This window comes from Mobula hypostoma, chromosome 9 (genome assembly GCF_963921235.1).
Source record: "Mobula hypostoma chromosome 9, sMobHyp1.1, whole genome shotgun sequence".
Taxonomy (NCBI): domain Eukaryota; kingdom Metazoa; phylum Chordata; class Chondrichthyes; order Myliobatiformes; family Myliobatidae; genus Mobula; species Mobula hypostoma.
Window position 1 is genome coordinate 143897689 of NC_086105.1, and position 26553 is coordinate 143924241.

At 41.1% G+C, this 26553-nt stretch overlaps 1 protein-coding gene across 3 annotated transcripts in view; it reads right to left on the bottom strand.

Moving 5' to 3' along the window:
• Window positions 1-26553, bottom strand: part of LOC134351410 (dynein axonemal assembly factor 5-like) — a 188856-nt gene that overhangs the window by 103846 nt on the left and 58457 nt on the right. For all 3 annotated transcript variants that reach the window (XM_063057511.1, XM_063057510.1, XM_063057512.1), the window contains exons 5-6: window positions 8810-9042; window positions 2835-3047 (exon numbers count right to left, since the gene is read on the bottom strand). In XM_063057511.1, coding sequence (XP_062913581.1) covers window positions 2835-3047; window positions 8810-9042 — 446 coding nt within the window. The remainder of the gene's footprint in view (window positions 1-2834; window positions 3048-8809; window positions 9043-26553) is intronic.

Genomic DNA, 26553 nt, shown 5'->3' on the forward strand with positions numbered 1-26553 from the left:
GATGGATGCAGATTTGACTTCAATATTTTGGAGAAGTTTGGATAAGTACCTGGATGGGAGGAGTAGGGAGGGCTGTGGTCTAGGTGCAAGTCGCTGGGACTAAGCAGAACAGTTCAGCACAGACTAGATGGGCCGAAGGTCCTGTTTCTGTGCAGTAGTACATGTATAACAGAGAATGGGTGATCAATCCTTGGCTCAAAACACTGCCTGTTCATCCCCCTCCATACATGCTGCCTGACTTGCTCAGTTTCTCTTGTATTTTGTGTAAATTACTCCACACTTGTACGGACGTGTTTATCCACGGCTTTAAAATAGATGAAAATGTAAAAAAGTGAACACAGAAAATATCAGAAAGTACTCAGCAGGTCAAGTAAATTCTAAGGTAAAAGATATGGATTATTTAAAAAATATTCTGTTGATAAACCTTGCAAATCAATCATAGAATAGATGCCACCACAGGGAAAAACTTATCATTCAATGAGAAATAAATCCAAGGAGTTGGATTACACATTCCAGTACATCAGTGCTATCTAGTCTTAAACCATGACCTTTGCCTGCAAAACACTTGTGGCTTCTGTCCTGATCAGTAGGTCAGTCCTGGGATCAGCATGAATATGCCATTACAAAGAAGACATGACAGTGCCTCTACTTTCTTCGAGATTTGTGTAGATTTGGGATGTTAACAAAAACTTTTACAAACTTCTATAGATACAAGCTGGAGAGTATCCTCACCAGTTGCATCACAGCCTGATAATGGAAACAGCAATACCCAGGAATGGAAAAGACTACGAAAAGTGATGGATACAGCCCAGTCCATTACAGACAAAATGTTCTCCACCAGTGAGTACATTTACATGGAATGCTGCCACAAGAAAGCAGCATCTATCATCAAAGACCCCCACCATCCAGACCATTCGGTCTTCTCACTACTATCACTGGGCAGGAGATACAGGACTCTTAGATCCCATACCACCAGATTCAGGAACAACTATTACCCTACAACCATCAGGCTCCTGAACTGGTGTGAATAACTTCACTGACCTCAACTCTGAACTGATTCTATGACCTAGACTCACTTTCAAGGACTCCACAACTCATGTTCTCTGGATTATTTTTTTCATTTGAACAGTTTGTCTTCATTTGCACATTGGTTGTTTGTCACTCTTTGCTTATGTATGGTTTTCCATAGATTCTATTGTATCTCTTTATTTTTTTCTGTAAATGCCTGCAAACAAATGAATCTCAAGCTTGTATATGGTGACATATACATAGTTTGATAATAGATATACTTTGAACTTTAGATTTGACTGTCAACATATGGGATACAAACAGAAGTCTATTTGGAACCAGACTCGTCAGATGCGCTGTCCTGGTGCTCGATTTGCAGAAAAGCTGAAGGCGCCATGCATAGTCTGGCATCTTTTACCACTTTCACCATGGAATTGAGGTGTCTAACTTGCAGATTGTTCTGGTGAATCATCACTTAAGTCACTATCCAGAACAAGTGGTTGCTAGAAAACTCCTGAAACAATCAGCTGCCCATGGGACCACCACACTGACAATTGTTGTTGTGTAGCGAGTCACGCCCCTGAAGAAACAGCATGTCAGTCTTGACCTTAAAGTAGATCATATACCTGTAGATTCCATTAATAGGTACAATCTTTAATGCAGACATCAGTTCTAGATTATCATTATAACAGTTTCTCATAAAGTACATAAAAATGCTGTAGTTGCCCTCTGGCCAAGTTCCATCGTGATGAAGGAAGGACATGCTTGGCCTTTTGACCTCACTTATCTCCTCCTTCTGACTTGTCTTCAATGCTGTTCGTTCCATTTCCTACTGATTAAATATGTTGGATGCTATGCTGTGCCGGGATTCTCAGAGCCAAGATTCAGAGAAGACTTTGGTGTTCTTGACTTCAAAGAGTCAAAATCCACTGAACTGGCTTTCCTTGCATATTCTTGGCTTTTCATTATGCTGCTTCTCTTGTGGGAACCTCTGGCTTCTTTCTAGTGCTTTGGCATCAGGTGAGAAGCTGCTGCTGATGTCAAAACTGGAATATTTGCCACTTCCAACTCATCTCTTGAGTCGTGAGCAGCCTTACATATGTAATGCTTCAGGTGAATGAGGTTTCATCAGAAATGGGAAAAGTTGAGAGATAAAACACAGTTCAGAGCAGGCAACGGAAGGAAGTAGAGAACAAAATTTATGGTCCGTGGAGGCCAGGAATGATGTGGTGGAGAGATAGATGATGGTAGAAAGTAAAATGGGACATTAATGCAATGTATGATAAGAGAAAAGCTGAATCAAAAGTATGCACTGTAATTGAAAACAATAGAATCAGTCAAGGGTGATTTTGTTCATTTCTTTTTCCCTCCACACTTTTTCCTGCCAATAAATCAGTTAATCCATCCAATTTTGATGGAGGATCATTGACCTTGGACCAACTTTCAAGGACTCTAGAACTCATGTTCTCAGCATTATTTACATACTTTTTGTTGTATTTGCAGTTTGTCTTTGTTTGCACACTGGTTGTTTGTCATTCTTTGTGTGTAGTTTTTCATTGATTCAATTGCATTTTTTTGTTCTACTGTGAATGCCCGCAAGAAAATGAATCTCAGAAAAGTATATGGTGACATATAGGTATCTAGATAATAAATTTACTTTGAACTTTGAACCTTAAACATGACTTCTTTCCCCGCAGCTACTGCCTGACCTGCTGAGCATTTGTACCACTTTCTGCTACTTCAGGTTTTAAGCTTCTGTGTTTTTCCATTTTTTCATTAGGAATACAATGTTTGGAGAAGGATATCTTTCTTTTGTTCATATTTACCTTTGCAGAAACTTGACACGTATCAGGAAGTGCCAGAGATTCTCCAATGTTGATCAGATGTGGATGTAGTGCTTGTGCCGAGCTGCCCCTTATCACTGCACCCAAGACCATCAGATGAGCAGTACAAGCAGATTTCTCAAGAGCTGTCAAAATCAACTTCAAGGAGACCTCAGGTTCCACAAAGGTTCCAATCAGCTCTGCTGCTTTCAACGACTAAAAATTAGAAAGGTAACAAGATGTTAAGAAATGAATTTTTAAAGCTGGAATACCTTAAACTTATTCCGATCTGCAATAAATGCACATTTATTGCATATATTACAAAATCATTATTAAACACAAATAATCATCAAGCTTTGGCTAAAATTAAATCTTTATAATATGACATTGGATAGAGGAAAGATATTAGGGTGGCAATGATCCCACAGTCTAAACATACTGCCTTCAAACTGCATTGCTAATCAATTAACACACACAAAATGCTGGTGAAACACAGCAGGCCAGGCAGCATCTATAGGAAGAAGTACAGTCGACGTTTCGGGTCGAGACCCTTCATCAGGACTAACAGAAAAAAAGAGATAGTAAGAGATTTGAAGGTGGGAGGGGGAGGGGGAGACCCGAAATGATAGGAGAAGACAGGAGGGGGAGGGATGAAGCCAACAGCTGGGAAGTTGACTGCTAATCAATTACTCTGTTGATCAAAGCCAGTATTACTAGTGTTGAATTTATACTGTTATGACTTGCATGTGGAAAAAAACTGCAATCTGATCAAAAAATATATTTTTTTAAAGTGTATTTAGGTATGTTAAGAAATTCCCAAAATATGCAAAAATAACCTTTAAGATTAAAGTTATAGCCATTTATACATTTTAAAACAATAAATAGAATTGAATTGAAATGACTTTATTTCTTACATCCTTCATAATAAGTAAAAATCTTTAGGTTACATCTCCGTCTAAATGTGCGATGTGCAATTTATAGTAATTTGTAATAAATAGTATGTACAACAGGATAGTCAATATAGCATAGAAATAAAATTGTATCAGCGTGAATTAATCAGTCTGATGGCCTGGTGAAACAAGCTGTCCTGGAGACTGTTGGTCCTGGCTTTTATGCTGTGGTACTGTTACCCAGATGGTAGTAGCTGGAACAGTTTGTGGTTGGGGTGACTCAGGTCCCCAATGATCCTTCGGGCCCTTTTTACACACCTGCCTCTGTAAATGTCCTGGATTGTGAGGAAGTTCACATTTACAGATGCACTGGGCTGTCCGGACCACTCTCTGCAGAGTCCTGCGATTGAGGGAGGTACATTTCTCATACCAGGCAGTGATGCAGCCAGTCAGGATGCTCTCAATTGTGCCCCTGTAGGAAGACCTTAGGATTTGGGGACTCATACCAAACTTCAACCGTCTGAGGTGAAAGAGGCACTGTTATGCTTTTTTCACCACACAGCCCGTATGTAGAGACCACGTGAGATCCTCGGTGATGTATATGCTGAGGAACCTAAAGCTGTTTACCCTCTCAACTCTAGATCCATTGATGTCAATAGGGGTTAGCCTGTCTCCATTCCTCCTGTAGTCCCAATAAAAGAAACCTATCAACTAACCTCTGGCTGTCATTCTTTTTAACATGATCTTACTGCTACTGTTCCTACCAAATGGGATTGAAAAAAAATCTTCAATTGAAATAAGTCTGAATGCATTACACCTGCACACCTGCTTGTTAATGCAAATATCTAATCAGCCAATCATGTGGCAGCAACTCATTGCAAAAAAGCATGCAGACATGGTCAAGAGGTTCAGTTGTTCAGACCAAACAGCAGAATGGGGAAGAAATGTGATGCAGTGACTTTGATCATGGACTGATTGTTGGTGCCAGACAGGGTGGTTTGAGTTATCTCAAACGCCCCCCCCCCCCCGCTGATGTCCTGGGCTTTTTATACACAACACTCTCAAGATTTTACAGAGAATGGTGCGAAAAACAAAAAAAAATTCAGTGAGCGGCAGCTCTGAGAGCGAAAACGCCTTGTTAATGAGAAGGGTCAGAGGAGAATGGCCAGAATGCTTCAAGCTGACAAGAAGGCAATAGTAACTCAAATAACCATGCGTTACAACAGTGGTGTGCAAAAGATCATGTCTGAATGCATAACACATTGAACCTTGAGTGAATGAGGTACAGCAGCAGAAGACAATACTGGGTTCTACTTCCGGAGCACCTAGGCGCGACTCGAGTAACAGCAGTACTCTCAATGGATACAATTAAATATTCCCGTTTCAGCCTGTTACAGCTAAAAAGCACAGCTGCTTCCAAGGTTAGTACAGTCAACAAAGATGTCTTAATATGTTTAAACGAACTATCGCTGCTTAAAACCGATGGAAACAACACAGACTGTGGTTGGAAGTGACCACGGAGAACACCTCGGAGGAAGCACAGGCGTAGTTCAGGATTACAAGTGCATTTAAGGAAACGGAGTTTTAAACTCCCTATACCGACTGTCTTGCTGGCAAACATGCAGTCTCTGGTGAATAAAATCGATGATCTCAGAGCCAGGGTGCTGAATCAGAGGGACATTAGGACTGCATCTGTCCATTGTTTCACAGAATCCTGGTTAACCCCTTCCCTACCGGATGCAGCGATTCAGATCGATGGGTTTACTATACGCCGTCAGGATAGATCTATACAGTCTCTCAAATGGTGGAGGTGGAGGAGTACACCACATGATCAGCTCTTCTTGGTGCACAAATCTATCAGTGCTGTCCCAATTCTGCTCACCAGACTGCTCTACTCTCCGTATACACTCTTTATTTGGAAATGCACGGAGGACTGTGTGTCTCGCAAGATGATCTGGGTATTCCCTAACAGGAAACCTTGGATGAATTATGAGGTCAAGTCCCTTTTGAAGGTTAGAGCTGCGGCTTTTAGGTCCAGGGATGCCAGTCGCTACACGGAATCCAGGCGTGAACTCCGGAAAGCCATTAAGGGTGCCAAGAGGCAATATCAAGCCAAGTTGGAAGCCCAGGCTAAGCAAAGGGATGCCAGTAGACTATGGCAGGGTCTAAATGAGATCACTGGGCGCAAAGAAAAGGCTGGGAATATCAATAACTGTGGCACTTCTCTTCCTGACGAACTTAACGTATTCTACGTGAGATTCGAACAGAAGAGGAGTGTCCTGCTCCCTCCGGATGAACTGGACCTGGTGGCATCGAGATTCATCGTCACCAAGGAGGATGTTAGAAGGGCCTTCCTGAAGATAAATCCAAGGAAGGCGACGGGCCCAGATGGCGTCCCAGGACGGGTTCTCCGGGCCTGTGCAAGCGAGCTAGCTGGAGTGTTTGCTGACATCTTCAACTGCTCCTTGCTTCAGTCTAAGATCCCCTCGTGTTTTAAGAAAGCAACAATAATCCCGGTGCTGAAGAAGAGCAAGGTGGCATGCCTGAATGACTATCAACCTGTGGCTCTGACATCAATTGCTATGAAGTGCTTCGAGCGATTGGTTACCGGTCAACCTCAATGCTTTGCAATTCGCCTACCGGAGCAACAGGTCAACAGCAGATGCCATCTCTCTGGCCCTATATTCCTCCTTAGAACACCTGGAGAATAAAGACGCATACATAAGGCTCCTTTTCATTGACTACAGCTCTGCCTTTAATACCATCATTCCAAATAAACTGATTCCTAAGTTCCGGAACCTGGGCCTTAGCACTCAGATCTACAGCTGGATCTTCAACTTCCTCACAGACAGGACCCAAGGCTGTAAAAATAGGGGACAAGCTTTCCTCTACAATCACTCTGAGCACCGCTGCCCCACAAGGCTGTGTACTCAGCCCCCTGCTGTACTCACTGTACACCCATGATTGTGTAGCCAAGTTTCCATCAAACTCAATATATAAGTTTGCTGATGACACAACAATAGTAGGCTGTATCTCGGGTAATGATGAGTTTGAGTACAGAGAGGAAATTAAAAACCTGGTGGCATGGTGTGAAGACAATAACCTATCCCTCAACGTTAGCAAGACGAACGAATTGGTTGTTGACTTCTTCTGAAGGAGTAGCGGACCACACGACCCAATTTACATCTGTGATGCGCAAGGGGAACAGGTCAAAAGCTTTAAGTTCCTCGGGGTCAATATCACAAATGACCTGATTTGGTCCAACCAAGCAGAGTCCACTGCCAAGAAGGCCCACCAGCACCTTTACTTCCTGAGAAAACTAAAGAAATTTGGCCTGTCCCCTAAAACCCTCACTAATTTTTATAGATGCTCCGTAGAAAGCATTCTTCTAGGGTGTATCACAATCTGGTATGGAAGTTGTCCTGTCCAAGACCGGAAGAAGTTGCAGAAGATCGTGAACATGGCGCAGCACATCACACAAACCAATCTTCCGTCCGTGGACTCACTTTACACCGCACGCTGTCGGAGCGGTGCTGCCAGGATAAACAAGGACAGGACCCACCCAGCCAACACACTTTTCATCCCTCTTCCCTCCGGGAGAAGGCTCAGGAGCTTGAAGACTCGTACGACCAGATTTGGGAACAGCTTCTTTCCAACTGTGATAAGACTGCTGAACGGATCTTGACCCGGATCTGGGCCGTACCCTCCAAATATCCGGACCTGCATTTCGGTTTTTTTTTGCACTACCTTACTTTCCATTTTTCATTTATGATTTATAATTTAAATTTTTAATATTTACTATTGATTTGTAATCCAGGGAGTGGGAAGCGCAGAATCAAATATTGCTGTGATGATTGTATGTTCTAGTATCAAATGTTTGACGACAATAAAGTATAAAGTGTAAGTATAAAGTATACACGTCTGTGTGGCAAGGCAAAGCTCAAATACCATCTACAAATTTACTGACGATACAACCATTGTTGGTAGAATCTCAGGTGGTGAGAGGGTGTACAGGTGTGAGATATGCCAACTAGTGGAGTGGTGCCGTAGCAACAATCTGGCACTCAACGTCAGTAAGACGAAAGAGCTGATTGTGGACTTCAGGAAGGGTAAGACGAAGGAACACATAGAGGGATCAGAAGTGGAGAGAGTGAGCAGCTTCAAGTTCCTGGGTGTCAAGATCTCTGAGGATCTAACCTGGTCCCAACATACGAGTTAAAAAGAAGGCAAGACAGTGGCTATACTTTATTAGGAGTTTGAAGAGATTTGGTATGTCAACAAATACAGTCAAAAACATCTGTAGTTGTACTGTGGAGAGCATTCTGACAGGTTATATCACTATCTGGTCCTCCTGCACCCATGGCATGCCCTTTTCTCACTGTTACCAGCATGTAGGAGATACAGAAGCCTGAAGGCACACACTCAGTGATTCAGGAACAGCTTCTTCCCCTCTGCCATCGAATTCCTAAATGGACATTGAAACTTTGGACACTACCTCACTTTTTTAATATACAGTATTTCTATTTTTGCACATTTTTAAAAGATCTATTCAATATATGTAATTGATTTACTTGTTTATTATGTTTTATTTATTGTTATTCTCTCTCTCTGCTAGATAATGTATTGCATTGAACTGCTGCTGCTAAGTTAACAAATTTCAGTCACGTGCCAGTGATAATAAACCTGATTCTGATTCTGTACCTAATAAAGTAGCCCCTGAGTGTTATAATTAATTCTTCTCTAACTATGCCAGCATATATGCACATAGATATCAATGTACTTTTTGAATTGTAGGATTTCCTAATTTACTTGCATGATCTAGGAGGTTAATTACACTCAAAATCAACCTAGTTTCAGGCTGAGATTCCCAAACATTCTTTGGGTACCCACTTTCTGGTTTATCAGCTACCTCTCAGCCTCCATTTTAATTGATTAAACACCAATCTGCCCAGTACTAACTCCATACTTCAACAGCTTGTCCACCTTCAGCTAATAAACTTCAGCTGTGGGTGCACAATTAATAAAATATATTACCAAAAAGGTAAAGAACCATTTATACGAATTGTTCAATGGGTGACAGATACGCACGTTTTGAACCACAGGTTTCTCCTCATCTGAACATGATCGATACAGGGTACTAAGCAGCAGCTCCATGTGCTGCGTGATGTGATCCTCGGCATGGAACAGCAGCACTATCAGGAGCTGGGATGCTTTAATTCGGGTTGCAGGGACCCAGTCAGTAATGTCTCGACTGACGGCTGGCAGAATCTTGAACAAGTTCCGGAACACCAACTCCCGGCACCCAAGTCCAGGGCGTTCCGCTGAAAGTAAAAGAAAAAAAAATTTTGGCCAAGTAGATCGAAAATTCTATGGGTAAAAATAACTTATGCTGCAAGTGTTAATATATGAAATAATTATGTCAAATTCAAGTTCACCATCTTCATACAAAGCAATGGTTATATTCAACAGCTGTCGCAATTTAGTGAAACAAATTTACTCAAACCAAAAGTATTAAACTTTGCAAATAAATTCTGTTCCGTTCTGGTCACCTCATTATAGGATGGATACAGAGGCTTTAGAGAGGATGCAGAGGAGAGTTACCAAGTTGCTATTAGGATTAGGGAACATGTCTTATGAGAAAAGGTTGAGTGAGTTAGAGCTCTACTCTTTGGAACGGAGGAGGATGAGAGGTCACTTGACAGAGGTGTATAAGATGATGAAAGGCATTGATCGAGTGGACTGCCAGAGACTTTTTCCTGGGGTGGAAGTATCTAATAGTAGTAGTAGGCCCTCCGTCGATTAGGGTCAACCATGGATATTGATTCCTAGCTGCCTATGCACGCTAGGGCAGTACAATATGGAGAGCAAGTTGTTGCCCAAGTAGCAAGTTCTCCCTCTCCACCTAGCTGATAAATCCAAAGGAACAACGAGACTGATACAGTTTGGTATCAACTGAGTTGAAGGAGCTGCCAGTCAGCTTTGAGCTCAATGTAGGACAGTTTCAGGGACTCCAGCTTCAGATTTTTCCTCAGGGTATACCCCCAAGGTCTTCCCCTTAAGTAGGTACAGCCTCAAGGCAGCAGAGTTCTGAAATCAGAGTTTTCCTTCTCCTAGATGAGCTGACAACTACGGCTGATGAGCCCCATCTGCCTGAAGTGACTGGTTTTAAGGTGCCAGGAACCTGTCTTTGCCCCTTCTGCTATCAGTAGAAATGGTTCCACTGGGGTCAGTAGTTAAGCCACACATGAAGGCCAGGAAGCCGTGAACTTCTCTGTCAGAGACTATTTGAAATGCACTCAATTGGAAGCACTTAATTGGTAGTGGGAGCTTATCCCCACTACTCCCCTTGGTTATAACAACCTGAAGCAACCACATACCTAATACAAGGGGACATAACTCTAAAGTGTTGGGAGGAAAGTATAGGGTTTTTATTTACACAGAGAACACCCTGCCAGGGGTTGTTGTAGAGGCAGATACCTTAGGTACATTTAAGAGACTCTTAGATAGGCTAAGAAAAATGGAGGGCTGTGTGGGAGGGAAGCGTTAGATTCATCTTGGAGTAGGTTAAAGGGCCGGCACAACATAACGGCCATCGGACCTGCACTGCTCTCTATGTTCCATGAAAGTCAGAAATGCAAATTTGATATAACCAATAAATATAATAAAATTAAATATTCAATTTATATTCATATACATAGCAGTGAGAAGGAGCTACTCTGTGTCACTGAATTCCTGTTCGACATTACAGTGCAGCTTCAAGGAAGTCTATCATACAAAATATCAGGGTTAGCACCTGCAGTGGTCAGATGGATGTAGAGAACAGAACAGGTTGGAGAAAATCAGGTCAGACAGCAACAAGGCAACAGGGCCAGGCAGAAAACCTATGGAATAAGTGGAGGATAATTTCCATCATCAATCATTGCTCAACCAACATCAGAAAAATCAGAATCAGAATCACCGGCATATGTCCCAAAATTTGTTAACTTTGCAGCAGTAGTACAATGCAATACTGTACATGATACATATATTTTGAACATTGAATTACATTCAGTATATGTATAGTTAATAGTTAAGTTAAAATAGGCAGTGCAAAAACAGAAATAAATAAAAAAAGCAAACAACAGGAATTCTGCAGATGCTGGAAATTCAAGCAACATACATCAAAGTTGCTGGTGAACGCAGCAGGCCAAGCAGCATCTGTAGGAAGAGGTGCAGTCGACGTTTCAGGCCGAGACCCTTCGTCAGGACTAACTGAAGGAAAAGTGAGTAAGAGATTTGAAAGTTGGAGGGGGAGGGGGTGATCCAAAATGATAGGAGAAGACAGGAGGGGGAGGGATGGAGCCAAGAGCTGGACAGGTGATAGGCAAAAGGGGATACGAGAGGATCATGGGACAGGAGGTCCGGGAAGAAAGACAAGGGGGGGGGTGACCCAGAGGATGGGCAAGAGGTATATTCAGAGGGACAGAGGGAGAAAAAGGAGAGTGAGAGAAAGAATGTGTGCATAAAAATGAGTAACAGGTGGGGTACGAGGGGGAGGTGGGGCCTTGGCAGAAGTTAGAGAAGTCAATGTTCATGCCATCAGGTTGGAGGCTACCCAGACGGAATATAAGGTGTTGTTCCTCCAACCTGAGTGTGGCTTCATCTTTACAGTAGAGGAGGCCGTGGATAGACATGTCAGAATGGGAATGGGATGTGGAATTAAAATGTGTGGCCACTGGGAGATCCTGCTTTCTCTGGCGGACAGAGCGTAGATGTTCAGCAAAGCGGTCTCCCAGTCTGCGTCGGGTCTCGCCAATATATAAAAGGCCACATCGGGAGCACCGGACGCAGTATATCACCCCAGTCGACTCACAGGTGAAGTGATGCCTCACCTGGAAGGACTGTTTGGGGCCCTGAATGGTGGTAAGGGAGGAAGTGTAAGGGCATGTGTAGCACTTGTTCCGCTTACACGGATAAGTGCCAGGAGGGAGATCAGTGGGGAGGGATGGGGGGGACGAACGGACAAGGGAGTTGTGTAGGGAGCAATCCCTGCGGAATGCAGAGGGGGGGAGGGAAAGATGTGCTTAGTGGTGGGATCCCGTTGGAGGTGGCGGAAGTTACGGAGAATAATATGTTGGACCCGGAGGCTGGTGGGGTGGTAGGTGAGGACCAGGGGAACCCTATTCCTAGTGGGGTGGTGGGAGGATGGAGTGAGAGCAGATGTACGTGAAATGGGGGAGATGCGTTTAAGAGTAGTGAGGTAGTGTTCATGGGTTCAATGTCCATTCAGAAATTGGATGGCAGAGGGGAAGAAGCTGTTCCTGAATGGCTCAGTGTGTGCCTTCAGGGTTCTGTACCTCCTTCCTGATGGTAACAATGAGAAAAGCACAGTAACATATACAAAATGCTGCTGAAACTCAGCAGGTCGGGCAGCATCTATGAAGAAGAATAAACAGTTGATGTTTCCGGCTAAGACCCTTCATCAGGATATGGACTCGGCCATTTTCAGGCCACAGTCTCAGCCCAAAACACCTTTATTGCCCTCCATAGATGCTGCCTGACCGGCTGAATTCCTTTGATATTTTGTATGTGTTTACTCTGCATTTCCAGCATCTGCAGAATCTCGTGTTACAAGAAAGCACAGGATCTGGGCATTTATTTCATTGGTGTTCACTTGATTCTACTGTGGCTAAACCAGCTGGTACATTTTGATTGCACATCAAAAGTATCTTAATTATTGCTGAAAGCTTTATGGGGTTCATCTAGTAATGCAGGCTCTTTTATTTCTAAAGATGGATCTGCCATAAAAATCTTCAAAGCAGACACCTGGATTTATTTCAGGTCCACATCAACCATGCAATTTTTTTGGGGGTCCAGAAATTGCAGGGCGCATGTGCCCAAGAAACTGACAAGAGGTTTTAACATCTCCTCCTTCCACTATAAATAACAGGCCTCAGAACTACGGGATTGCTGCATACTCAGTGTTTTGCGGCTTTATAATTATAAGTTTAACTAACACAATGAATGCTTTTCCCAGGACTGCTCACAAGTTCAGTGCACAGACATGTTCATGGTTGAACCAAATTCACTTTCTACCAGCCATAACATTACTGTGCATCAAACAGTGATGGAGTACCATGAAACAGGACGTCTGAATTTAACATTACCTGTATTTTCAAAGTTCAAAGTACATTTATTATCAACGTATGAACTAATACATTAATTATTTAATGCATATAATAAAAAAAGAAAGAAATGGATGAGTTATCCACACAAAACCGGACTGAGCTTTCAAACCCTATCACTATGCCTCAATGTGGTGCAGTTACCAATAAAGAGAATTAAGTAAAGTTTTAAATGAATTTACCAGATTTTTAAACACCAGGAGGCAGCAACTCCTTCTGTAAATTCAGTAAAGGGGAAAAAAAAGCTACTTCAAAATTAGAAACCAAGACCATTTAAAATAGTTTATATGTAAATGTTTGCAAAATTCATGACTTTGTCTTCAAGTTCAAAGTAAATGTATTATCAAAGTACATATATGTCACCATATACAACCCTAAAATTTGTTTTCTTGCATATCCAATAAATTTATAGAACCATAAATATAAAATAATAACCATGATGGAATCAATGAAAAGATCGCACAAACTTGAGTGTTCAACCAAAGTGCAAAAGACTATCAACTATCCAGCTTTGCAAATACAAAAAGAAAGAAATAATAAATAAATAAATAAGCAATACATTCGAGAACAAGAGATGAAGAGTCCTTGAAAATGAGTCCATGGATCTTCCATAAGCACTTAAAAGGAGGTAGTATTTGATCATAAGCATGAGGAAGCCTGTAGATGCTGGAGATCCAGCAGGTCAGACAGCATCTATGGAAATTAATAAACAGTCGATGTATCAGACTGAGACTCTTCTTCAGGACTGAATAAGAAGTGGTAGGATGCCAGAATAAAAAGATGGGGGAAGGGAAAGGAGGATAGCTAGAAGGTGATAGGTGAAGCCAGGTGGGTTAGAAAGGTAAAGGTCTGGAGAAGAAGGAATCTGACAGGAGAGGTGAGTGGACCATAGGAGAAAGGGAGGGAGGGGGGACCCAGGGGTAGGTAATAGGCAGGTAAGCAGAGGCCAGAGTTGGGGGTAGAACAGGGGAGAGTGAGGGAATTTTTTTTTAACCTGGAAGGAGAAATCAATATTCACATCATCAGGTTAGGGGCTACTAAGACAAGTGGCTCCTCCACCCTGAGGGCGGGCTCATCTTGGCACAACAGGAGGCCATGGACCAACTTGTCCGAACTGCAATGGGAATAGGGATTAAAATATTTGGCCACTGCAGAATATTTGATCACTGAATACTATTCCACCTGTTAATGAGATCATTAGAGCTCTGTGCCTTGAGTTCATCAGCCTAATTTAGACCCATATCCATTTATATTGTAGTGCATGATAAATAATCAGTTTTACAATTACTAATTCAGCTTGCCATCTACTAATTTTCTCGTACAAGTGTAGCACTATATTTCCACTACTACATGAAGTGACCCCCCCATCTCCCTCCTAAATAGTTTGTTCTCATTTCAACAGTTTGCCCCCTCTCCAAGATTTACAAGTTACAATCACAATCACTCAGTCATTTTGATTCAGTGATTTGCAGTGTTTTAAGCCTGAAAAGATCTTGAAGTGTTTTTACAATTGTAATATTTTGAACTGCACTTTAAATTTGTCAGGCTTCCTCGGAAGGTCAGATATTGTGTATTAATCTGATAATTGTCATGAGGAAGCAAGGAGGTAGAATAATCTAGAGGGAAACTGGGGGAAAGCTAATATTGTAGACCTCCTGGCGAAGGTTTACTGAAATACAATAGATCAGGTTGACCTTCTGGGTGGAAAATGGTCACATTTCTGGAGCGATGCCTCACGTTGAATGGGCAGAGCAAAGGAGACTGACAACAGGTGTTTGTTCCGGAGAGAGAAAATGAAAATGTGAGGTAAAGGGGGAAAAAAATCTTTACAAAAACAATTGTACTGTATAATTACAGATCAATTGATGGCAAAAGGTTAGGTAATAATCAGTGCTTAAAAGAAAAATATGGAGAGGCACTCCCTTTTTGTCCCAAGGCAGCATTTTCAGATTCTGACCATTCTTTCACTTCAGTCCACTAGTTCAGCCATTTGCCTCCCAGCTACCTGTTGTCAAAGATTATGGCCATTAAGTGTCTGCACCTGTATCTCAAGTCAAGAAGTGCTGATCTGGATGAAAAATTGCTCTATCACCTGGCTGGAACTAAGGACCAGGGCTGACTTCACTTTTCCTCTAACCTTCCATAGCTGTCACCATGATCAAAGAATGGAAAGGTCAGAATGCCAGGTTCATTAACTTGAAAGCAGGCCATGGTGGTCAATGAAGAATTATTAAAAGCCCTGAGTTGCCCCTAAGTTCAACATAGTCTTTTACTTTAAGCTATCATTTAAAACTACTAGATGGCAAACCTATATTCCTCATCATTTATCAAACATACATCTATGGTCCTTATTATTGATCTTAAACACAAACAAATTGCAGTAAACTTGCATGCTGCATTATAACACTATATTCAATTGCAAACATCTTCAATGTTGTTTCTCTACAGAAAACCTTTCAATCTAACTGTATCTCAAAGGAAAACAACTATCAGGAAGTCAGTTCAGATCTAATTTAGAAGATTTAAACAACTTCTGCGTAATTAAGTTTTATTCAGTTTTAGGGGTGTACAGCAGCATAGGGGTTCAGCGTAACACTTTACAGTGCCTAAGATCACTGACTGAGTTCAATTCCCTCCACTATCTGTAAGGAGCTCGCATGTTCTCTCCATGATTGTGTGGGTTTCCTCCCACATTCCAAAGATGTACAATCAGTGTTGCTGGCATTGTGGCAACACTTGTGGGCTGCTCCAGCACATCTTCAGACTGTGCTGATTGTTGATGCAAAGCTACACATTCAAAATGTGCTTCAATATTTTGATGAACGTGTGACAAATACAGTTTATTGTCATCTTCTTCTAAATGGTAATAGGCAAGATTTTTCCATTTAAGTAGAACAAAAGGCTGAGTATTTTTAAACGGTGAATGATGAAGTAATGTTAATGCTTCATAGGACGTGTGTGTCTTCATATATTGGTTGATAGAGCAGACATTTAGGATTACAACTGTGTGATGACTGTATCGCAAAAGGATTCAATATAAGAATAATTATGTCTTGCTAAGAACACACCCAGAGAATTATTCACAGATTTAGTCTTCCTCCATAAGCAAGAATAAGCATGCTATAATAGAAGTGTAATGAAAACTCATCATTAGATTCTGGGATGGTGGGTTTGTAACACAAGAACAGATTGAGTAAATGCTTGAAACAAATATGTAAGTTTCAACCTCCGTGAATTTATGATGAACACATTTTATATAATTTCTATTTAATGGTTATACATTAGGAAAGATAGATTAATTTTTCATGGTGAAGTATTTCTGCAGCATAAATTTATTTTATCAGTAGTTTATATGTTCATGGGGAGAATGTACAAACTCCTTATAGACAGTGGTGAGAATTGAACCTGGATCACTGAATGCTGTAAAGTGTTATGCTTACACTACAACTGCAACCACCACTTCTCTTGTTCATATTTTCCCCACCCTCCAGTGTCCTCATCACTCCTCACATTTCCAGCTAGCTTTGCATACAGGAAACTTGTAAATGTACACTTGGTTCCTTTGACCCAACCACTGATCTCAATGGTAACAAGCGACTTCCTGCCAACCTGAGAGTGATCCATTTATTCCTATCCAGGCTATTTAATGATGATATTACCAATAGAAACTTTCACACCTGCTACTGAATAAATTTATCCTCCTGCTTAGAAAGTAAAAGAATGCAAATTCATTTCATAAGATATTATTGCAGAAACACCAGAGGACTAACATTAAAAACACGACATTCAGGTTAGCAGACTAACTGGTCATATGGGTGTAATTGGGCAGCATTGGACTCATTGGGCCTGTTACCAAGCTGTATCTCTAACTAAAAATAAAAGAACTCTCCTCAAGATCTGATGAACATTTAATCTCCAACATGATTAAAAATGCATGATCTAGTTATTATCTCACTGATGTGTGTGGGGCCTGCCTGGTACAAATTGGCTGCTGATGTTTATTTACAAAACAAGAGTGAATACATTTCAAAAGTACTTCACTGGCAGGGAAGTACTTAGAAAATCCTGAGGCAATGAGTACAAGTATGTTGGTGCAAAGTCCTTCTTTCACAGGAATTCAGATGGAAATGAAGCAGGCAGAACCTAAACTGACACTAAGTACAGATCTGTCTTCATTTGCTGCTTTTGTGTTGGGAGAAGTTTCTCTCCCCTCCCTCCCATCCCCCAAGACAAAAACCCAAAGAAATAAAGTTCACCCACCAAGAGCAGCAGCGTTATTTCGGGACGTCAACTTTTCAACAATAATGTTCTGAAGATCTTTGAAGACATGTTCTTTTATTCTATAATTGCATTTAATTGCACTTAACAACATGCATCTTCACTAATTTCTAGAAAATCTTCTTTGCACAGATTACTTGCACGTCTTGAAAGTTGGTAAAGTCTTTAAACACTCAAGAGTTAATTAATCTTCAAATTTGCCCATGTAAACAAGAGCTTAAGTTACCACACACACAGCTGTGAAACTAATTCTCAGTTTACCATGCATCTCAAATGATCCCAAAGCTTCGAATATGGATGATCTACGTTGTCACTTCCCATCAGGCATTTTTTCTGCATGGCTGCCTCACTTGTTAATCGTTTAATGAACAGCAATCCCATGCTCTCTCTTAAACAAGACAAATTTTGATGCTCTCCTACTCCAATATTCTTAACATATTTCCTTAACATATTCCTGGGATGGCAGGACTTTCATATGATGAAAGACTGGATGAACTAGGCTTATACTCGTTGGAATTTAGAAGATTGAGGGGGGATCTGATTGAAACGTATAAAATCCTAAAGGGATTGGACAGGCTAGATGCAGGAAGATTGTTCCCGATGTTGGGGAAGTCCAGAACGAGGGGTCACAGTTTGAGGATAAAGGGGAAGCCTTTTAGGACCGAGATGAGGAAAAACTTCTTCACACAGAGAGTGGTGAATCTGTGGAATTCTCTGCCACAGGAAACAGTTGAGGCCAGTTCATTGGCTATGTTTAAGAGGGAGTTAGATATGGCCCTTGTGGCTAAAGGGATCAGGGGGTATGGAGGGAAGGCTGGTACAGGGTTCTGAGTTGGATGATCAGCCATGATCATACTGAATGGCGGTGCAGGCTCGAAGGCTCGAAGGGCCGAATGGCCTACTCCCGCACCTATTTTCTATGTTTCTATGTTTCAACATGTTCTAACTATAACACATCTTGAAAATATCAGTAACACACATAAAAAATGCTGGTGGCAGCATCATAGATGCTGCCTGGCCTGCTGCGTTCACCAGCATTTTTTATGTGTGTTGCTTGAAATTCCAGCATCTGCAGATTTCCTCGTGTTTGCGTTGGAAATATTAGTTATTTTATTTAGAGATACAGCACAATAACAGGCCCTTCCAGCCCAACGAGTCCGCACCACTGAGTTATACTCAGTTATGTCTGTATGCTTTTAGAACGTGGGAGGAAATTGGAACAACTGGAGGAAACCCAAGTGGTCACAGGGAAAGAGTACAAGCTCCTTATGGAACTGAATGTGGGTTGCTATCTCTTTAATAGCATCAAGCTAACTGCTACGCTACCATGCTCCCTCCAAACTGATTAAGAAAATCTGTTCAGAATTTGAGTAGACCTTGTCACCACTTCCAAGTTGAAAAAGCAGTTCAAATGGTTCTGAAGCATTACAATATTTTGGGATAATTGCAATGAAATTTAGATAATATCAGTGGCATGAACAATTCACACACTCACACAGAGTTTACATATTGCTCAACTTTTCCTTTGGATACAAGAGATTAGCTTCTTCAGACATCTGGTGTCTGAATTAATCTGTGGGAGTTTGATGTAAATCAAGTTTATGAATAAAAACCTACTGTAAATGTGCCAACTTCTACACGTTCCTCTTTGTATGAAGAACCTGTTTGCCACTGCTTGTTTTATTTCTCAATGAATCGACAGATATAATCTTGCAATATGGAAAAAAAGCATTTTTTAAACTAATGGGTGTGTTTCCTTTAAACCGGTAAATTTATTTGACTAAACATGAAAAAATTGTCCCTCTGGAACCGAGAATGAACACTGAAGATTACATTTATGATGCTGCACTTGGGAACTCACAGAACACAAAGAACTGAATTGCCAGGTTCTTGTCTGCAGTTTATCTTGTTTCTTGTGAATTCCGCTTGTATGATGTTGTGCATCTGTGATGCTGCAACAACTAAATTTTCCATTGCACTTGTGCATGTGACAATAAACTTGACTTTGACATATTCCATCTGGGCAGAATCCCATTTATGATGCTTTGCATTTTATTGGGTAGATCAGCTTGTTTGTTTTAAGAGACAACTCTACCCATTCTGGACACATGCATACAGATAAGCCATTAACCTACTTAGAGCAAGGATGAGGAGTGATAAATGAAAATCTCTGCTTTCTAAATATGTAAATTGTGATTAAATAGATTTTAAACTATCTGTATTCAACTCAGCCATGAAAATCAAGTGGGTAATATAGCAAAGAGGGTGGTGGGGTGGAGATACGTCTCTACAAAACGAGGTATAAGGCGCTCCTTCTCTCCACTAGCCTGCAGGTCACCCTTGGGCAAGGTGTAGCACCTGCTTAGCCCCCGATCAGGGTCACGTGAAGCCACGGGAGCAACTGGTGCATATCCTAAGTCCTGGTTATGAGATCATTGACGCCTTTGAAGGCTGTTAAAAAATGGCTGGGATCACCCGTCTTGTAAAGACACTGCTCAGAAGAAAGCAATTGCAAACCACTTCTGTTGGAAAAAAATTGCTAAAACCAAGATCCCACACGTCTTACAACACGGCAAATAATGATGATGATGATGAATATAGCGAAGAATTAATACTTCATGGTGGAATTCATTTTTTAAATGTTTAAAAACTGAAATAAAAGTTTCCAGAGCTTTCCATTTTTATTTGACCCCTGGGTTTGCATCATCACCATACAGTTTATATAAAGTGGGAATATTTTAACTCCAACATGAAATCAACTCTGTAAATATATTCTCATGAAACACATTACCTATAATAATATAACCAATGGCCAAAACTGATATGGTTTTATACAATACAGGCAAACTGTTTGCAAACTCCAACAGATGGAAGGAAGGTTAATACTTAAAACAGAAATATTGTCATTGTTTTAAAGACTAATGGAGAGAGAAACGGGTAGATCTTAAAAGTGAAACAGGTGGAATGGTTCTCAACGAAGCCATGACATGCAACATTTTATGGTCCACACTCCTCAGACTTTTAATTGGTTATTCATGTGTGTGGGAACAGTGGCCACCTTATAAGCGAGAGCTATCAGCTACTGAGTGGTTAGCCACATCTGCTCAGTTAATTAATAGTAAAGCCATAAGCAATGTCACACCATTGACACTTCACACATGGTGTGGCAAGCAATGTTTTCTGTTGATGTTTGATACATTATACACATACAGCATATTAATCTGTACCCACCTGATGCTTGGTTAGATTGGATAATTGATTAGATCGGAAAAAAACAATAATCGACTGACCCTTGAAATGAAAACACTAAATGTTCTCATATATCTTTGATCAACATTTAAAAACAACACACTAAAGCTGCTAGCTACTGTTTGCAGTGTTTATAAGCTCTGATATCCTTGCGAAAGTTGACACCCTCACAAATGACTAGAAATGGAAACTTTGCATCACTTGAAGAATAATTTCCTAAATGAACTGTGAAATTAATGCAACTTTTATCATAATTTCTGTACCAGCCACCAATCACTATATCACTTACTCTGCAGAAAGTATGTTTGGATATATAATAATTTAAGGTTAATAATGAAATCTGCAAAGGACTGAAATTCAAAGTGCAAGGTAAATTTATTATCAAGATACACATCTGTCACAATATACAACCCTGAGATTCATTTTCTTGCAAACGTACTCAATAAAACCATAGTAGAATCAATGAAAGACTGCACCAACAGGGCAGACAACCAATGTGCAAAAGACAACAAACTGTGCAAATACAAAAATAAAGAGATGAAGAGTCTTTGAAAGTATATCCATAGGTTGTGGGAACAGTTCAATGATGGGGCGACTGAAGTTATCCCTCTGGTTCAAGAGCCTCATGGTTGAGGGGTAATAATTGTTCATGAACCTGGTAGCGTGTGGCCTGAGGCTCTTTTACCTTCTTCCTAAAATAGCTTTCAGCAATTATACGGCAGAGAACCATATTATATTCAACACGTGTCACTCAGTGGCCACTTTATTAGGTACACCTCCTCATTAATGACAATCATAACTCAATGCATAAAAGCATGGAGACATGGTCAAGGGGTTCAGTTGTTGTGCAGACCAAACACCAGAATGGGGAAGAAATGTGATGTAAGTACTTTGACAATGATTCCATTGTTAATGTTGGATGGGGTAATTTGAGTATCTCAGAAACTGCTGATGTGCTGGGATTTTCACACAAAACAATCTCTAGAGTTTACAGAGAATGATGTGAAAAGCTAAAAACATCCAGTGAATGGCAGTTCTGTGGGCAAAAATGCCTTGTTAATGAGGGAGGTACAGGAGTGAGATATGCCAACTAGTGGAATGGTGCCACAGCAACAACCGGACACTCAAAGTCAGTAAGACAAAAGAGCTGATTGTGGACTTCAGGAAGGGTAAGACAAAGGAACACATAGAGGGATCAGAATTGGAGAGAGTGAGCAGCTTCAGGTTCCTGGGTGTCAAGATCTCTGAGGATCTCACCTGGTCCCAACATATCTATGTAGTTATAAAGAAGGCAAGACAGCACCTATACTTTATTAGGAATTTGAAGAGATTTGGCATGTCAACAAATACACTCAAAAACTTCTATAGTTGTACTGTGGAGAGCATTCTGACAGGCTGCATCACTGTCTGGTATGGAGGGGTTACTGCACAGGACCGAAAGAAGCTGCAGAAGATTGTAAATCTAGTCAGCTCCATCTTGGGTACTAGTCTACAAAGAACCCAGAACATCTTCAGAGATTGGTGTCTCAGGAAGGCAGCATCCATTGTTAAGGACCTCCAGCACCTAGGGCATGCCCTTTTCTCACTGTTACCATCAGGTAGGAGGTACAGAAGCCGGAAGGCACACACTCAATGATTCAGGAACAGCTTCTTCCCCTCTGCCATCCGATTCCTAAATGGACATTGAACCCATGAACACTACCTCACTTTTTAAAATATACAGTATTTCTGTTTTTGCACTTTCTAAAATCTATTCAATATATGTAATTATATCAGTAATATACTTGTTTATTTGTTATTATTTTATGTATTATTTACTTTATTTTTTTTCTCTCTGCTAGATTATGCATTGCATTGAACTGCTGCTGCTAAGTTAATAAATTTCACGTCACATGCCAGTGATAATAAACCCGATTCTGATTCTGAGGTCAGAGAATAGCCAAACTGGTTCCAGCTAACAGGAAAGTGACAGTAACTCAAATACTCACGCATTTCAACAGTGGTGGGCAGAAGAGCATCTCTGAACACACTGACCTTGAAGTGGATGGCCTAGAGCTGCAGAAGACTATGAACATACATTCAGAGGCTAACTTTATTAGGTACAGGAGGTTTATGTGTAAACCTCCCTGCAATGAGTGTTTACAGGCAATAGAAAGACACTGCAACAATTGCGAGGAGGGCATTACTAGTAACCATTTTCCTGTCTGTGAACTGGTGAATGGGACTGCATTGATCAGACTTCAAGACCTAACAGGTGCAGAGGAAGGCTGCAACAGTGCAGGGTCCCCAGCCCCTTACACTCCATAGCACTGGAGCTTGACCAAGATCTGTCAAGGACTGTGCATCGGGCTTGCTACATTAAACAAAGTCATGCACAAGCGTTCTCTATTAAGGGAATCCACCATTACATCCCAGTTATCTGGATACTGGATCAGTCTCTACAGCCACCTAAGGACCCATCAATAGGCAACCCCTTTGGAGAACATCATACTCAACTCAAGTAATTGCACTATCTAACCTATTGGAACCGGTGTTGGGATAAATACTTGCCCTGGAAACAAGGGCGGATCATAGCAATTCTGTCAAATCTGTGAACCACATATACACCATCTGAGCCAGTAATGTATGGTCACTATTTTAGAACTCATTTCTGTAGCAACTGAAAAGTCTGCACTGTATTTGATTCTCCCGATATTTCGTCATATCGATCCTCCACAATAAATTTCCTTGTATATCTGTTGTTCATTTACATTTTGTATTTCCCACACGAAGAATAACACTCGTGGCCACTTTTTTAGGTCCATCTAAACACCTGTTCATTATTGCATATATCTAATCAGACAATCATGTGGCAGCAACTCAATGCATAAAAGCATGTAGACATGGTTAAGAGGTTCAGCCGAATGCAGGAAAAATGTGATCTCAGTGACTTTGACCATGGAATGATTGCTGGTGCGACACGGGGTAATCTGAATTTCTCAGAAACTGCTGATCTTTTGGGATTTTCGTGCACAACAATTTCTAGAGTTTACAGAAAATCGTGTGAAAAAACAATCTAACGAGCTGTAGTTCTGTGGGAGAAAGTGCCCTATTAATGAGAGAGGTCAGAGGATAAAGGTTAACTTGAAGGTTGAGTCATTGGTAAGGAAGCCATATGCAATGTCAGCATTCATTTTGCAAAGACCAGAATATAAAAGCAAAGGTGTAATGCTGAGATTTTACAAGACATTGGTCAGACCATATTTGGAGTACTGTGAGCAGTTTTGAGTCCCTTCTCTCAAAAAAGATGTGCTGGCATTGGAGAGGGACCAGAAGATGACGTTGAGAATGATTCCCAGATTAAAGGTTTAATGTACGAGAAGCATTTGATGGGTCTGGGCCTGTACTTGCTGGAGTTTAAAAGAATGAAGGGGAATCTTATTGAAACTTTTTGAATATTGAAAGGCATATATTAAGTGGATGTAGAGAGGATTTTTCCTATAGTGGGTTAGTCCAGGATCAAAGGGCACAGCCTCAGAATAGAGGGACATCCCTTTGATACAGAGAGGAGGAAGAGGAATTTCTTTCGCCAGCGGATGGTGAATCTGTGGAAATCATTGCCACAGACAACTGTGGAGGCCAAATTATTGGGTGTATTTAAAGCAGAGCTGATAACTTCTAATTAGTAAGTGCGTCAAAGGTTATGGGGAGAAGGGAGGAGAATGGGGTTGAGAGGGATAATAAATCAGCCATAAATCAGAATCAATGGGCTTAATGGCCTAATTCTGTTCCTAATTCTTAATGGTCTAATGGAGAATGGCCAGACTGGTTCAGCCTGACAGGAAGGCAACAGTAAACTCAAATAATCATGCATTACAGCAGAGGTATGCAGAAGAGCATCTCTGAATGCACAACACGCCGAACCTTGAATTGGGCAGGCTACAGCAAGCAAGCATGAACATACACACTCAGTGGTCACTTTATTAGGTAGGAAGGGTACATAATAAAGTGGTCACTGAGTGTGACTACCAAGAGCCAGGGAGAGAAGCAGCATGGTAAAATTTGTTTTGTGGCACTCAGGGACGTGTTTAAGTAAACTGCTAAATATCAGGAAGTGCCAAATTCTTGTTCAATGGAATTACCACGTGAGCACTTAGATAATAGTAATTCTAGTTTGAGCAGAGAATAACTGATGATTTGTGTTTGCTTAACCAAACTCACAAACATTAACAACACAAATCCCACTTCCTGATATGAATACTTATTCAAGAGAACTTCATGAACATGAGAAGCTGCTCTATGCACATTCTGTAGCAATACAACACCGGTGTTAGCTTAGAAAAGGAAGGGATGTGGAAACATTCAATTTCTGCGCCTGCAGAAGGTCACGGTTTTGGGGAATAGTGTAAAGGAGCATTTTGATGCAGTAACCCTAGAGACATGCATTTAAGTCCTCAGGTCAAGTGACCAAACACATTGAAGGCTTTTAAATCACAAAATATTGATAGCATGAACTACTTTACACAAAGCTTGGCGGTGCCACCTTGCTTTAATTATAGAATGTTATTTCATCTTAAGAAAATGATGCAACAATTACATTCTTATTGACCTCTGTTGACGGGAGGTGAGTGAGAAAATTAACATATAGGAATTTCAAAAGAAACAGATACAAATTGTGATCATGTTCAGTGTTATCCCTTGTTACCGTCTGTTAGTGTTGAATCTAATAGTGGGCCTACTGTGTTACTTTGCCTGTGTTTCAAAGAAAAAGTGCAGGATACGCAATGACACATGATTGTTGACCAGGATCCCAACTTTCTGAATTGTGCCTTGGGACCTATTAGCTATTCAACAAAAAGGACCGGAATGGATGTGAAAGATGAAACCTGTACTGCAGAGAGATGTCAGCCTCAGTTATCTTAAGAGATCTCCTGTGTAGGACTTGAACACACAGCCAAATGACTCAGCGGGCGTGAATGGTTCCAAAGAGTTAAGGCGACATGATTAAAGCTATTAGCCCCGAAAATATCACACTCAAAAATCACCCACTTTATCTTTTAACTCCACCATGGACTGTCCAAGTCCAGCTGTGAAAGGAGGAGGGTTCGGCATGGGACTAACAACCCCATCCCATTAAAACCTAGAGCTACAGAAACACCAGCAGAAGCTCTAAAGTCCTGGGAGAGGAAGGATCTTCATCTTGAAAACACCAAGAAGATGGGGCTACTCCTGGGGATAATCTGACAGACAGGCTCAGGATAGAGGACTGCGGTGAACTGCTGTCAGTGGCCTATGCCCCAGCAGGGGTGATTGGGCTTTAGACACTTTACTCCCAAATTTTAAATATCCACAATTATTAGTTAAAGATTATTTTTAGCTTATGGTAACATCAACACGTTAGTGAAGGCACAAAATTTGGCACTGCAATAAATTGGATACAAGGACATGAGTACCATTAGGGCCAGGATTACAGTGTGAAAAACTCCAATATCCTTTGAGAGCAAGTGCCTCATGTATGATGAGTTTGGGAAATTTGTTACTGAGCACAGGCCTACAGCACAAAACCACCTCTAATTCAGTAGAAGACCAATCTGCTGGTGGCTCTTGGTGAATCAGACAACAGCTATAGAGGGAAATAAATCCTCAACGTTTCAGTTGAAACTTCAACTATCCATTTCCCTCTGTAGATGCCGTCAACCCACTGAGTTCCTCCAGCAGTTTGCTTTTCACTCCAGGTTCCAGCATATGCAGTTTCTTGTGAATGCCATAAGACATAGAAGCAGAATTAGGCCATTCAGCCCATCGAGTCTGCTCCACCATTCATTCATGGATGATTTATTATCCCCCTCAACCCCATTCTCCTGCCTTCCCCCCCATAACCTTTGACACCCTTACTCAATTTCTATTCTAAAGAGATGTTGCTCTATTCTGAGTCTGTGCCCTCTGGTCCTAGACTCCCTCACTATAGGAAGCATCCTCTGCACATCCACTCTATCTAGGCCTTTCAATATTTGATAGGTTTCAATGACATTTCCTCCCCCCCCACCACCATTCTTCTAAACTAGGTCAAGTACAAGACCACAGCCATCAAACATTCCTCATATGCTAAACCTTTCACTCCCAGAAACATATAATGTACACAGAATTGTGAGAGGCTGCAGA